The 15189-nt window shown below is 42.1% G+C and overlaps 2 protein-coding genes across 6 annotated transcripts in view; both read left to right on the forward strand.

The window, feature by feature from the left end:
* The window catches only part of rx1 (retinal homeobox gene 1), a 13729-nt gene extending 9302 nt beyond the window's left edge, over positions 1-4427 (forward strand). For 3 of the 4 annotated variants that reach the window (XM_005930921.3, XM_005930922.3, XM_014336382.2), the window contains 2 exons: positions 1139-1392; positions 1661-4427. In XM_005930921.3, coding sequence (XP_005930983.1) covers positions 1139-1392; positions 1661-2173 — 767 coding nt within the window. In that variant the 3' untranslated portion in view covers positions 2174-4427. The remainder of the gene's footprint in view (positions 1-1138; positions 1393-1660) is intronic. The other variant, XM_005930920.3, reaches the window with a different exon arrangement.
* A 6002-nt stretch (positions 4428-10429) lies between these two features.
* Positions 10430-15189, forward strand: part of LOC102300113 (fizzy-related protein homolog) — an 8567-nt gene continuing 3807 nt past the window's right edge. Inside the window, exons 1-11 of one of the 2 annotated variants that reach the window (XM_005930916.3) lie at positions 10430-10582; positions 12123-12223; positions 12532-12651; positions 13140-13203; positions 13299-13429; positions 13518-13600; positions 13682-13865; positions 13944-14009; positions 14093-14195; positions 14347-14531; positions 14631-14864. In XM_005930916.3, coding sequence (XP_005930978.1) covers positions 12164-12223; positions 12532-12651; positions 13140-13203; positions 13299-13429; positions 13518-13600; positions 13682-13865; positions 13944-14009; positions 14093-14195; positions 14347-14531; positions 14631-14864 — 1230 coding nt within the window. In that variant the 5' untranslated portion in view covers positions 10430-10582; positions 12123-12163. The remainder of the gene's footprint in view (positions 10583-12122; positions 12224-12531; positions 12652-13139; positions 13204-13298; positions 13430-13517; positions 13601-13681; positions 13866-13943; positions 14010-14092; positions 14196-14346; positions 14532-14630; positions 14865-15189) is intronic. The other variant, XM_005930917.3, reaches the window with a different exon arrangement.

Raw genomic sequence — 15189 nt, forward strand, 5'->3', positions numbered from 1 at the left:
TACAGTTACATTTGATACAGTTACATTTGATACAGTTACATCTGTTAAAGCAAAGAGCTGAATACTTCCTTAGAGGGCTGATAGAGACCAAAACAGAGCAAAAATATGGCGAATGTCAGCCATCACCTTTACACTTTTAGATAAACACCTGTGCTGCTCTGTAGAGTAACTGCTGAATATAACAGAAATGCTTTGAAAGCTCATAAAAAAAATGAGATTTTTGCTCGTCTCACTATATGTTAGTTGGTGTAAGAGATACTGATGATACTGATGTTTCTATTGTTTACCTAAATACAAAATTAGCCCTTAATTAAAATCAGCTTAACCCACTGTCTGTGATTTGCAACTTATCTAACATCCTGAATGAAATTAAGTCTTTGAGTCAGATCCAAGCTGGGCACTTATTAACTCTTAACTCGAGTAGATTATTTTATTCCTGGATCATCATCTCTGTACTTTGTTTAGCTAAATCAGTTTGCTGGCTGGTCTGGATACACCTCCCTGTTTTCCCCTGTGGCCTCTCCCATGTTTCTGTATACTGTCGATGAATATGCACGTTGATTCGATTAGAAATAGAGCTGAGGAAGAAGAATTGAGAGAGGAATCGTTTGACGGGGAGGGTTATGAGGAGGAACAGTGCCAGTGAAAGCTTTGTAGTGTCTGTAAACACCAGCTTGTCAGTAATCTGTGATCCTAAAGACGGACAGAACTCGGGACGTTTCCGTGCTTTGGCTCTCCTGCACGGGGGAAATAGATTCTTTCAGATCTGCTGTGAGCTTAGCCAAAAATGGTAACAATCTAAGAGTGGCTGTTGAGCATGGTGATAAAAACTGTGGTTTTCAAATTTCTTTTTAAAGACCTTTTAACTTTGAAGAAAAGTAAACACTGGAAAAAGCTTCCTAAATCCGATTAGGAATGTTTTGGAGCTTCATTGAGGTACAGGGAATTGCTTGCTTCACTGACCTACAGTGGCCTATTGTTGCAGGTGTCAAACTAATGTTTGCTCTACTGGAAAGTGGGAAACTGCATTCTCCATTTGTATTTCTCTCTAAACTGTAGTTCTCATTCACTTAGTCCAGTCAAAAAGCATGTGGAGGAAATAAAAACTCACAATATTTTTTCCTGGGCTCTTCCACAGACTCCGGCTTATTTGCAAACAAATGTGATCAGGAACTGAGCGAGCTGAGGAAGAGTATAGAGAGCGATGAAGGCAAGTCTCCGGACCCAAGCAAGGATGAGCAGCCCAAGAAGAAACACAGGCGCAACCGCACCACCTTCACCACCTACCAGCTGCACGAGCTGGAGCGTGCCTTTGAAAAGTCCCATTACCCAGACGTGTACAGCCGCGAGGAGCTCGCCATGAAGGTGAACCTCCCCGAAGTCCGAGTTCAGGTAACGTGAACTGCATTAAAGGCAACACCATTTCAGAGATTGCTAAGAAGCACTTCAAACGTTTCTGTCGTGCTTTTGGGTTTTTTTTAGAGATATTCTCATTATTCTGGAATAAAATCTCATATTCACACTACGTGAAAGGCTGTATTCATTCAAAAACTCCCCCAGTGTTGTCGAGTATATTCGAGTATATTTCCCTACCCAGAATGAAAAACTCTGCACTCCATCATATTTACACGTACCTTATTTTTCTGTCATTTTCTTCCAGGTCTGGTTTCAGAACCGTAGGGCTAAATGGCGCCGGCAGGAAAAGATGGACGCCAGCACCATGAAGCTCCACGATTCACCCATGCTCTCTTTCAACCGTCCGGCACCAGTTCACACCAGCATGGGTCCAATGACCAACTCCCTCCCCTTGGAACCCTGGCTGACCTCTCCCCTGTCCAGTGCTACACCTGTGCACAGTATCCCAGGCTTCATGGGTCCAGCTCAAGGCCTCCAGCCCAGCTACCCAAGCCACCATTTCCTCAACTCCACCCCCCACGGTCCTCACGGTCCTCACGGTCCTCATGGTCCTCATCCACACCCTCACACTCATCCCCATCCGTCCATGGGTCAGGGGATGCAGAGCATGGCTCCTCCTCCTTATCAGTGTCCAGCACCATACCCTGAAAAGTACCCTTTGGAGGATGTGGACCAGCGCAGCTCCAGTATTGCTGCACTGAGGATGAAAGCCAAGGAACACATCCAGTCTATGGACAAGACCTGGCAACCCATGTGACTAACGAGCTCGGCGGTCGACGTGAGCAATGCTGGAAGTGACACGTCACGTGCTACGCCACTAAGTGAAAGAAGCGGATTCTGAACTGTGAAAGCTGAGGACGTAAGAATTTTTGTTTGGGGGGGAGACTTTATTTTCTTTTCTACTTCTTCCCCCTTAAAAAACAGCTGAAACCTTCAGCGGGTTAAAAGTTTCCGATATTTTTGCTCGTCCAATCTCTAGGTGTCTATTGTTGCCTTGGGTTCGTTAAAAACAAATGTCTTCTTGGTGAAACAAACGGTTTATGACACCTAGAAGTATTTCCGAGTCACAAACAGGCTCTGAGTGCACGTTTCATGCCTGAGCCTTTGCTGCAGCTCTTTGGGTGCACCAACAGTGAAGACACGCTATATCATTAAAAACTGCCAAAATGCGGGAATTCTTATTCATCACTTTTCATTTATCCAAATCATTTGAGTCGAGCAAAATATCATTCTCATGCTTTTCTTTTCTAATTTTTTTACACCACATTTGTGTTTTTACTAATTAGTCCAGCTGTCGAATTTTCATGGGTCTGCAAATCAGAGTCTTAGAGGACTTTGTGAATGGACCTTTGGTCTCTGTTTAATGTGAAATCGAGGCATGAAGACACACTACAGTGTCACTGCTCATCTCACTAATCTGTTTAGTTATAAAAGCCGTGTAGCTGGTTTTCGTTTTATGTCCACCTGTTCTATGATTTATGTTTCTACTTGCTACGCAGTTTAGATACGCGAGTCCATGTTTTAGATATCTTGGTGTGACTGGAAGAAGATGATCAGTGAGGAGAAGCTTCTTTAAGAGATCTTCATCTGGTGGGAAAAGGGTCACCTCAACTGGGACCGGGAATATACCAAAAATATTTCTGCACGGATACATTTTTTCTGACTTGTGCTTTAAAGAAGGGAGGAAGCAGAAGAAAGGCAGAGGAAGTAGACAAAAAAACGCAGGCTAGTCAGCGGAGTAGCCCTCTTTTTGCTTGAGTGACTGTTGGAGGAGAAAACCTGTTGGCAGCTCAGTGTTGGTGGCTGCGTGTACGTGCAGGGCAGCAGAAAGAGCCCTGTGTGATGCGTCACCCCACATAGTTCAGTCTTTGTTCGACACAATTGATCCAAGTGCATCCTCTTTGTCCCGAACAGAAGGGGGAGAAACGGTCTCAGGCTGCACTAAATAGGCCCTTGTAACCATTTTGTTGTAGTTTTTTTTTCTTTTTCAAACAAGAGGAAACATGGATTGTTACTGCTTTGGTCATTAGTGACACAATATTAGTCTCATGCCATCTGTTACGGGGTTAAGCCCCAATCATCTTAAAGTTGGAGCACAATATGCTTCATATGGACAGTAGAGGTAAATAAATAAGACTGTGACACTGAAATGTTTTTGCATGTGCAGGTACCATCTCAAACAAATCTTTGGAGGTTGAAATTTATATATTTTTAACAGAACAAGAGAGATAGAAAACTCTGTCCTCTTAAAGTGCAATTTCAGAAACCCATTTTTTATGTTTCTATATAAAATGTGTTTTTTCTTTTGTTAAAAATAAAAAAGGAGACTCATTTCTGCCCAGATTGTTACAAAGTCACACCCCACTTTTTTTCCCTTATTTTTGGATACTTTTGAAATTCACTCTTGTCTGACCTAAAGGGGATAAGTAATGTTACAGCCGCTGTTCATCATCTGTCTTCATGTAGTTTTACACGATGGTGACCTCACACAGCACAGGAAACCAGAATTATCTTATGTTTTAACAGGACATTTAGTTTGCAGCATAAATGTTTTGGGCCAAGAATAAGCCAAAGGTTAGATAACAGACAACATTGCACTAGTTTTAGTTATTTTTATTGTCTTACATGCCCTAGTTATGTCTGTCTTAGTGATATCGTTGTTTTATTTCTTTTGGATTTTGTCTGGATTGTTGATGTTCATATTCTGGAACAAATGGAGATCTACTGAAAATAAATATAGTTTGATAGAAATTGTATCTCTGCGTTCTCACTGCAGTGCTTTCATGTTGACCTATGCACTCATTCCCACAGTCACTGTGGGGTTTTTAACCTCCCTAAGACTACTAGAGCAATCCAAGATTACTACAGTATAATCGTTGTCATCTGACATACATGAGCAGAGACATTTTTTTTTGCTGCAAACACTTGTGCGCCTTGTCTCTCTGTCATGGTTTTCTTTCTTTTTACCCCTCTCAATCCTCTCTGCTTTTCCATGGGGTTGTGGCAGGATGCCAGCCTGTTAGGAAGATGAGACTCCAATCAATCAGGACTTCCCAGGGGGGCCTCTGACCACAGGGCTCGGCTCCCTAATTGCCCCCAGGCAGGCAGGCAGGCTGCAAGGTTCAGCCGCTGCAACACATGTTCACAGAGGGCCGGTGCCGCCGTGCTCGCTGGGCTCCTCAGCATGTGAGACACTGTCCTGGACAGATGGAGGGCTGAGCAGACCGTACTTCAAGGACCATATGGATAAGCCAGTGGATGAAGCATGGACGTTTTTGCAGGATCTTTTTAAATTCTTAACATGAAAATAGATGTGTTGCAATTAGATCCAAGTTACAGAGCTCAGCAAGATATCCTGATTTTAAAAATAAGTTGCATACAGTTTTTTCTGTGCAATACACAGATACAACATTTTAATATGCATATTTATGTCATGATATTTCATCCCAGCATATTCTCCTTATAAGAAAAAAAATGTGGTGACGTGATGTTTTGCACTTTACTTAAAAGGGAAAATTTGTGCAGAACAAAGTTTGTATTGAAAAGTCAGTAAGTACTTTTTCTTTAAAGGATTACCCAAGAAAAGTAATACAGGACCTCAAACTGTGGAAATGGCTTTTAGCTCTTTTGTGAATATAACAAGTGCACAGGTAAGACTTTCACTATTTACACACTTTTTACTTTACTGTCAGGGTCTCATATATGAATAATTAAGCAAACAACACATCCTGAATGAAAAAGGGGGAAAAAAGTCAAGCTTTTGCCGAAAGGATGAAAGAGGCCGAGAATGTGAAGAAGCCAGATTAAGTTGGAGAAAAGTGTGGGTGTGAGAGACATGCAGAGAGAGGGAGAGTGGAGAGGGGGAGACAGGGGGTGGGGTGGGTGCTCATCAGAGTTAATGATGTAGAAAATCCCCCAATTAGAGCGTTTTCCTGTGTTGCAGGATGAGTTCAGAGTGGGGTCCTCTGACAGACCAGGGATTAGTACCCGGGCCGGGCGAGGCCGAGCCGGGCCTGAGCGGACACTAACTAACTGCTGGACTGCTGGCACTGCTCAGCTGGGGCCGGGTCGGGGCTACAGTCACAGCCGGGGGCTGGGGTAGGCATGCGTTGAGCCACAGTGAGTGGCACAAAGGAAAGCATGGGAAAAGGAGCAGCAGATCGGCAGGGAAAAGGTTCTGGCAGAGGGTCGTTTTCCTGTCCCAATGCTACTAACATTTACTCAACCACTACTTCTGGTCTTATTTGATAAAAAGATTAACTTTTTAAAAATACATCACAGTATTACATACAAGAATGTGCTCACCCAAAACATTATCCAATATAATCTGGACATGTGATTAATCAGTCTTGTCCACATATTGCTCGATGTCAGACAATAAATCACCAAATGTGGCGTCGCATTAAGAAGCAGGAACACAACCTTTAATTCTCCCTGATACCTGGAACAATAAATCCTTCTGGATCATTACACAACAAGGAAGCTGATTAAACATAAACAATGACATCTGTTGTCATAGTTACCTAAATGCAAGAGATGTAAAATGCACACTCACACAAACCCATCAGGGACAACTGCACTTTACCCAAGGATGCTTTGGCATGCGGACTGGAGGAGTCAAGGATGCTCCACCCTGCCCTAAACTTACAGCACCTGGTATTCCAAGGAGGTGGTAATGGGGGTGTGTGTCGCACTGAGACCCCAAAGAGGGGGCAGCTGTTAATATCAGCTACCAAAAAGATTTAAGAGATGTTTGAAGAAGTCTTGAGGCACGAGTGGTGCAAAAAAAGGTGGCATTTATTAATAATAAAATAAATAAATATGAAGTCTCTGCTTTGTGCTAACAAAGGTTTTACCATATGTATAACCTGCACCCCTACATACTGAAAGAATGTGAAATAAAGCCTCCTACTGTCCTCTTCTGTGTCCCAGTTGACGTCTCGGGACCTAATCATGCAAACTCTGCATTACCACTGATTACCAGCCAATTACCAGGAACCAGAGATGGGCAGTAACGCGTTATCCGATTACTTTTTTCAAGTGACGAGTAAAGTAAGGGATTACTATTGCAAAAACGGTAATTAGATTACCGTTACTTTCCCGTAGGAACGCTGCGTTACTGCGTTACTAAAACCGTGATTTTTTTTGCGAGAATGTCTCATGACAGTGACGTAAGCGAGTGCGACGTTCGTGACAACAGCTGTGTGCAGATCAACAATGGATCATATGAGTGCAGAGAGAGTATGAGCGTGCAGCGTTTAAAGCGTGGAAGTACTGACCTTACTTTGAGTTTGATTCCATAAAAAGTGACAAAAACATTAGTGTCCGCTGTGCGTGGGAAGAAACAGGACCGCTGAGTCTTTGACTTTATTTATTTTCTGCTGTGTTTTACTTGCATCTATTTGAAAGACTGAGTGTAAACACAAAAAATATTTTATTTTATGTGCTGGAATGTGCAGAAAATAGGTTTAAATGTTAAACTAATTTCTTCCAGTCAGAGAATGTTGCAGATAATTAAATTTTGCTTGATGCATAAAGTTAAAAGATTAAAACTAATAAAACAAGTTTTAAAAAGAGACTTTTCCATTTGATTACATTTTGTATGATGGATTATGCAGAAAAAGTAGAATTGGGCTGAAAGATCTATCGCTTTATCACCTACTCAGGTTGTAAATCGTGTTTTTAAAAAGTAACTAAGTAATTAATTACTTTTGAAAATAAGTAATCAGTAAAGTAACGAGGATTACTTTTTTGGGGAAGTATAGTTACTGATTCCTTTTTTCAAGTAACTTGACCAACACTGCCAGGAACACAGGTGACATATTAGGAAGTTAATTAAATGACTGAAGCCAGTCTTTTGATCACGTCAGCTACCAAAATACACCAACAGAAACTCTTTCTGATAATATGTCAGTCATGTCCAGACTCCCTGATTCTAAAAGAACCAGGAATCAGAAACATCATCCCAACGTGATCAGTAGTGTAACAAAATTCATAAAGTTCTTTCAGTTGTGTTTTCTTGTGCAGTACAGCGGTGAAAGTCAAAGAATTCAACTTGTAGACACATTTCCAAACAGAAAGACGAGGCACTTTGAGGCATCTCTAACGCCCCTCTTCTACACAGCAACTGTGTTCATTAGGAACAACTGAATCCCTAATGACTAATTGATTAATTGTGCAGTCTATTATTTTGCTCCTGCACCCGAGTAGATCTGAAAGCGCCACGGTTGGAGTTAACAGTCTTATTGGAAAGACGCGTTCCTTGCAAAGGATAATAAGGGAAAAAAGCGGAATTAATTGGGTTTGATTAAGGGAGCTTTTCAATGGGACACAGCTTTTTCGCATGACATAATTAGAGGTCAGCTAACGGGGGGAGGGAGGAAAAGGGGTGGGGATTTAGTTGGGGGCGCCAGTGCTGTGTGGGTGTGTCTGAGGGGGACAAATAGATCGAGAGAGAGAGAGAGAGAGTGTGTTTGTGTGTGTGTGTGTGTGTGTGTGGGGGGGGGGGGGGGGGGGGGGGGGGGGGGGGGGGGGGGGGGTGATGCGATGCGATGCTTCGTTCACACTTGCAGGACTACGTTGTGTGTCTGATGTGGTAAATTTCTTTAGGCCCACTCACCAGAAAACACACAGTGAAGTTCACGGGGGGGGAAGCCCTCTCTGCGCTCAGTGTGTGATTATCATCACTACAATTGGCAGCATTAAAGGCCCAGTGCTCAGGCTTTTGTTGCTGCTGCATGGTCATTAGCTGTGCATTTCAAAGGCCACTTTACTGTATGGAGGGAGGCGGTGGCAGAAAAGTACTTTCAGCAGTCTGTTTGGATGAGCATGCAACATTCAAACACACACACACTCACTTTATGACTCTATAATCCTGTTACAATATCATCTAGAGCAGGACAGTGGGACACGCAAGCTGTCGGGTCTAAAAATACACCCAGACTCTCTTAAAACAAAACCAGGCTTCAGATTTGATTAGATGATCAAATATTTCATTGTGAGTCACTCCATCTGCATTTTTTTTCTCAGAAGAGCTGCAATCTTACTTTGTTTCAGCAGAGTTTGTAGCAGACAATGAGCCCGAATAGAAAGTGAAGACACAATCCCACCTTATATTAAGCATCCAATTTACTGACTGTTGTTCAGTAAGATGTTACACTACAGGTTTGTGCTGGAAAAATGAAGGCAGAGAGGATATTTCTTCTTAACATAATGTTAGATCATCAGCTGAAGCTTTTATTTCTACAGCTGAATTTCCCAGCGCAGGACCAGCAGAGTACTCGTACTTTGTTATTGATTCCCTGATTTCTCACTGAACCCTGTCTTTCTTCTTTCAGCTGCTCCCTTTAGGGATCACCACAGCACATCATCTGCCTCCAGCTCACTCGATCCCTGGTATTCTCTTCTGTCACACCAACCCTCTGCATGTCCACCTTTGCTGCATCCATGGATCTTCTCTGTGGTCTTCCTCTTTTCCTCCTTATTCATCGTTCTTTGTCCAATAAAGCCAATATCCCTCCTCTAAACAGTTTGAAAGTAGATCCTCAGAAGCTGAAACCACTGACTTTACTGAGGTTTGTGATCGGCTTTCATTAAAAATGCATAAAATACTTTCATTTGCTTACTGTGACACGTGGATACAAAAAAAGAGACGGTGAACTTCTATTACCTTCTTTGTGGTGGTCGTGATCGACTACAGCTGGTAGTTTTTTGTTGCCTGCATGAGAAGGATTTGCTTGAGAGCACTCAGTAGATTCACTGATACTCAGAACAATGTGAAAATCCAAAAAACTCCATCAATATCTATAAAGAAGAAATGTACATTTACACAAGTTGGAAAAAAGTCTCTGGAGCCGTCTCCAAACAACTGCAGATTCCAAGAATTACAAATTCAAACAGTGTGGCTACAATGCAGCTGCCATCACCAGTGTGTGAATGTGTGTGTGAATGGGTGGATGACTGGATGTGTAAAAGCGCTTTGGGGTCCTTAGGGAGTAGTAAAAGCGCTATACAAATACAGACCATTTACCATTTACCGTGCCCTGGGTGGGACTGCTACACTGCAAAAAGTGGATGGAATAATGAAGAGGAGGAATCTTCATCTCCAGTCCACATCCAGACAGTTGAAACTGGGACACAAGTGGGTATTTAAACACAGCAGTGATCTAAAGCACACATCAAAACTGGTTGTAGGTTGACATTAACATCTGGAATGGCCTTCTCAAAGACCCGACCTCAACCCTACTGAAAGTGGACTACGCTTGGTCCATGCAGGAAGAGTGGTCAAACGTCCAGCCAGGATTATGTCAGAAGTTATTAAGTTATTAAATACTGTTATTTTTGCTGTGCAACGTATGTTTTTAGTTTTATTTTCCCAGTATTCTGTGCAAGTTTTCTTCTTTTCTTTTTAAATAATGTATATAAATTTCTCTTATATTCTTAAGTGTACATAGATTCTTTTCATACCCTAGATTTAGATTTATTTGTTATTTATATTGTACAATCAATGGTGAATAAAAGCACCAAAATGATATTCTGATGTGCACTAACTGGTGTGTGTGCTGAATGACAATAAAGTGGCTATTTATTCTGTTCTGTTCTTCTAAAGACGTATGCCGTGAGCATCTATCCAGCTATGGGTCGAGTGCTCCCTCTATACTTGAAACGTGGGTATTACAGGTAACTGAAACACAATGGCAGGAGGTGTTCGCTTTTAATGGTTTTATTTAAGTTTGAGCTGCTGCATCAGAAGTTCCCAGCACGACTCATGTTGATGTTAAACTGCTTCCCCTTTAATATTCTGGACCATTTGGTGAGACTAATTTATGACATCACTTTAACTGTAGCACAGATATTGGGATAAATATAACATCCTAACCGTGTCAGTCTTTATCCACGATCACTACTTTTAAAACACTTCTTTTTCCCGGCAGTTGGCTCCAGTATCCCACCTTACAGCATCCTGCTTGCAGCAATAAATATGGACACTTCCGTGTTATGATGTACGTCACCGGAGTGACACAAAACTCCCACAATGCAATGTTACGTAGACCTCAGCTAAACAACAAGCCGCACCTGAGCCTGAATGGTTTTAAATAGCCGGTCCGCATCGTCTGCCCCCGCTGTTTCTGTCCGGAGGTGGTCTGCCGGCGCTGGCTCGTTTTAGGTATGCTGTCCCGACAAATATGAGCGGATAGCCCTTAGCTAAGTAAGCTAACGGTAGTTATCATTGGCTGCTTCTAATTTAGCACAAATAAGCGTCTTTGAAGACATTTAGCTACAAACGAATCTCGGAAGCATGTTAGATTCTCGTAACTGGTTAATGAGTTAATAATGAGTTGTGCTGTTACTCTGAGGTAATTAGTGCTTTTGAAACTAGCACTGATTCGGTGTAGTTGGGGCTAAATGTTCTGCTTATTTAAAGTTGAGTAACCGATTTGTTTTGCAGTGCACAGTTAGCAGGTGAGCACTGAAACTGCTGCTTTTAGCCTGCTACAACTTCAAGATGGCGACTTAACAACATTTTTTTTAAAAATAACTTCTTGCTTTTATCATTTTAAAACTTAAATCAGAAAAACCCCGTCTTTACTCAAATTTTCTGACTGCGTCCACCTGAAATGTGACCACAAAAACGAAACAAAGCAACAAAAGGCCAAAGGAGCTTGGAAAGAAAAGCGTCGGGACTTCTTTAAGTTGCTTGAAGACGTTTCACCTCTCATCCGAGAAGCTTCTTCAGTTCTGAACTTCAAGCAACTTAAAGAAGTGCAGACGCTTTTCTTTCCAAGCTCCTTAGACTACGATGACCTGGATGACTGAGAACCATCAGACATAAAGCAACAAAAGAAAAAGTGGGCACAATATAATTCTCATGGTCCTCCTGCTCAACCATCCCAGATGTACCTAAAAGTTTTATGCTCCAAATTGTATTAATATATACAGATTTCTGTGAAGTTTAAAGCTTTTATAAGATGCTTTTCTAGATAATTTTATTAGAAAAATGGGATTTCCAGCAGGTTTGTTCACACTTTGAAGTCTGAGGCAATGTTTGAACTTGTACAGCTCAAAGTATTAAAGATAAGTCTGATGTATCCTTTGGGCTTTCTTACCATAAAAATGAACCACTAGTTAGGAGCGGGTACTTTAAAAGTGTCAAAGCGGTCCTGTGAAGTCCCGTGTTTGAGCACAAACTAATACATTCATGTTGCAAAACAGTGATCATTTCCAAACAGTATAAAGTCAAACTTCACAGTAATGCAAAATAAAACATGTAAAACACTTTTAACTTGAAATTCTTCATCAAAATCTCCATATTTTTACTCAACTGTGATGCTGGTTGAGTAAATATGACAAAAACAAAAATGTCAGCACATAGTGTGATACAAATAAAACGCCATCCTAGAGTTTTCAGATGGTACTCTGTAGGACTGCCTGTTTTTTGTTCAACTTTAGATTTTTTTGATGTGTTGGTTCCAAATTACATATCTTGATTTATTTTTTATGATGGGGGGTGGACTATTGTAAAATCTAAATATCTTAAAACACAAAAATTTCACAGCGTTCATTTTATATATCCAAAACTTGGTCCATAAAAACTTTTAGGCAAAGATTGTGGTTGCAAAGAAAGTGTTATCACAATGGGATGACTTTTACATTGTCTCGATTAAACTGCTTGTTTATTTATTAACTCCCTTGTTTGTATTGCACAGCTGTGTCCTCCCACTCTGCGGTTGAGGGTTCAGGGTCCAGGATGGATCCCGACTATGAACATCGCCTCCTACGCCAAATTAACACCGAGAATGACATCTTTGTGAGTCGTTCGCTTAGTTTCTCCTCCTCTTCCTAGTTTTCATCATTAATAATATGAGAAAGTGTCATTTTTTCCATCCCTTCATCTGATTTGAAATTTGCTTTATTAATTTATTCCTTGTAGAGAATTATTCTTTTATCTACTCAGATATTGTAACCACATTGGCTGTAGTATGGGAACTTAATAAAGATGTGCATCAGTGCTGAATGTGTGACATTATTAAGTTAGATCTTAGATGACGTAATCACTAACCAAACCTCTATGTGTTCATAAACTTACATACTTAATGATAAATGTTTGTGTTGCAGAAACTGCAGAACAGTCGGACACCTGCCGGCTCACCACTGTCCTCGCCCACTAAGCTTGGAGACCGATTCATACCTACCAGAGCGGGGGCAAACTGGAATATCAACTTTCACAGGATCAACGTGAGGCTGTGTTTTAAGTTTTGGGTTTTTGTAAGAGAGCTGTGTGGACACACCCAGTGGTTCAAGTTCTAATTCTGACGTTGTGGAAAAATTTTTTGTTCTGTTTTGTCACTTTAAGTTTTTCAAAAATTCTTGAAAGAGCATCACAGAGCATTTCTGTGTTTTATTTAAGCAGCGAAAATAGCCGACAGTAGGGAAACTGTCTCAGTGTCCACAGCTGGTGAGGTCGCTCCTCTCTGGGCTTTGACAGCAACTTCATGAATTAGTGGAAATTAAATAGTCGTGTAAGTCGGCTGGTTCGGGTTATGGAGGGAAGACTCAGATTTCCTGTTTCATATTTTCTAAAGTTGTGATGTTTGTTTTCCAAATGTTTAAAATGGTAAAAATGAAGACGAACCCTTGAATGATGATTGCTTGGTTTGTTGTGTGAAATAATTTACAGTGGAAATGTTATAAATTGATCAATAACCTTCATGATTTATGTGCAGGAAAATGAGAAGTCACCGACTGTGAACAAAAAAACAAAGGATGCCTCTTCTGACAATATCAAAGGTGAATATGTTTTGAAATTGTCTAAATTTTGCTGTTTCCTTGTTATTCTTTTATACCTGCACATGCATCAAATATCACTGCTGTCGTCGCTGTAGCAGACGGGCTGGCCTACTCTGCTTTGCTGAAGAATGAGCTGTTGGGAGCAGGAATAGAAAAGATCCAAGATCCCCAGACGGAGGACAGACGTCTGCAATCGTCCCCGCCCGAGAAGAGGAGTCTCTTCTCTGTATGGAAGTCTCAGATTCTCTCGGTCATCCATGTTTGTGCTCTGATCAGACCTCTGTTTGCTCTAATGATGCACGTTTGCTTTTCAGTACTCGCTCAACACCAAAAGCTTGTCATCAGAAGACGGCGCCAACGTCTCTCCCTACTCGTTATCACCCGTCAGCAATAAAAGGTAGGAGCGCTGTTTGAGCTCTAAAGTTTGAGATCATCCCTGCACTTTGGAGTCACGATATACCTGAACTTCCTGTTGCAGTCAGAAGTTGTTGCGTTCACCAAGGAAGCCAACTCGCAAGATCTCCAAGATTCCCTTTAAAGTCCTGGATGCTCCAGAGCTGCAGGATGACTTTTATCTTAACCTGGTGGACTGGTCGGCTCTCAATATGCTCAGTGTGGGGCTGGGCACGTGTGTTTACCTGTGGAGCGCATGCACCAGCCAGGTACCGATACTGGAGTGTAAATTTCTGTTTGTTGTTGCTGTGCTGTGCAACAGTGACTCACTAGCTAAGTGTCCTCAGGTGACCAGACTGTGCGATTTGTCAGTAGAGGGCGACTCTGTCACATCGGTCGGATGGTCTGAAAGGGTAAGTACACGTAGCAGACTACTGTCAAAGAAACCTGTTAGTTGTTTTTTGTTATTAAGAAGATGCTTTGCACTTTGTTTTAGGGGAACCTTGTAGCCGTGGGAACTCACAAAGGCTATGTTCAGATCTGGGATGCTGCTGCTGGCAAAAAGCTTTTTGCCTTGGAGGGCCACACAGCCAGAGTTGGTGAGTTAGTGTGATCGTGGCTTCAGAAATGATCCTAAAGGAATACTTGAAAAATCAGCCAGGATAAAGTTGAGACATCTTGGAGGTCATTAAAGCGGAGCAACTAAGACTATCTAAGCTGAGGCTTAAGTTAAAGGTACTCTGATTACAGGAGCTCTGGCTTGGAACGCCGACCAGTTGTCTTCGGGAAGCCGAGATCGTATGATCCTCCAGCGAGACGCGCGGACGCCTCCGCTGCAGTCAGAGAGGCGCCTGCAGGGACACAGGCAGGAAGTGTGCGGTTTGAAGTGGAGCACTGACCACCAGCTGCTCGCCTCTGGTGGAAATGACAACAAGGTAGTTTTGTTTTTTATGATGATATTGATATTTAATCAACCACAAAGACTGTACGGATTTGCTTTGCTCACTGATGATGTGTTCGATTTGTGGTCTTAGCTGTTGGTGTGGAACCACTCGTCGCTCAGTCCCGTGCAGACGTACATCGATCACCTGGCTGCAGTTAAAGCCATCGCCTGGTCCCCCCATCAGCACGGCCTGCTGGCCTCGGGCGGCGGCACCGCCGACCGCTGCATTAGATTTTGGAATACCCTGACATCGCAGCCGCTGCAGTGCATGGACACCGGCTCTCAGGTCTGCAACCTGGCCTGGTCCAAACATGCTAATGAGCTGGTAAGAGACCCCACATGCACGGTGGATGTGCTGTCCGCGGATTTATTACCATTTGTAATTGTGAAGACACTGATTAAAAATGTAGGTCAGCAGCGATGTGTTAAGAGTAGGGATGTGTATCGTTTAGGTTTTATCCAATACCGGTGCCAAACCGGTACTTTTGAAACGGTGCCAGTGCTCAAAGAATGGAGAACACAAACTTTGTCCAAAAACCTCTCATGTTTTTTTTTTTCTGCAGTTTTGGGGCATATATGGTATCACTCTTGGCTGGAAGCAGTGCTTAAGCAATGGAAAAAAACCACAATCCTCTCATGTTCAGCTGTTT

This window comes from Haplochromis burtoni, unplaced genomic scaffold (assembly GCF_018398535.1).
Source record: "Haplochromis burtoni strain Fernald_Lab_line unplaced genomic scaffold, NCSU_Asbu1 Contig_133, whole genome shotgun sequence".
Taxonomy (NCBI): domain Eukaryota; kingdom Metazoa; phylum Chordata; class Actinopteri; order Cichliformes; family Cichlidae; genus Haplochromis; species Haplochromis burtoni.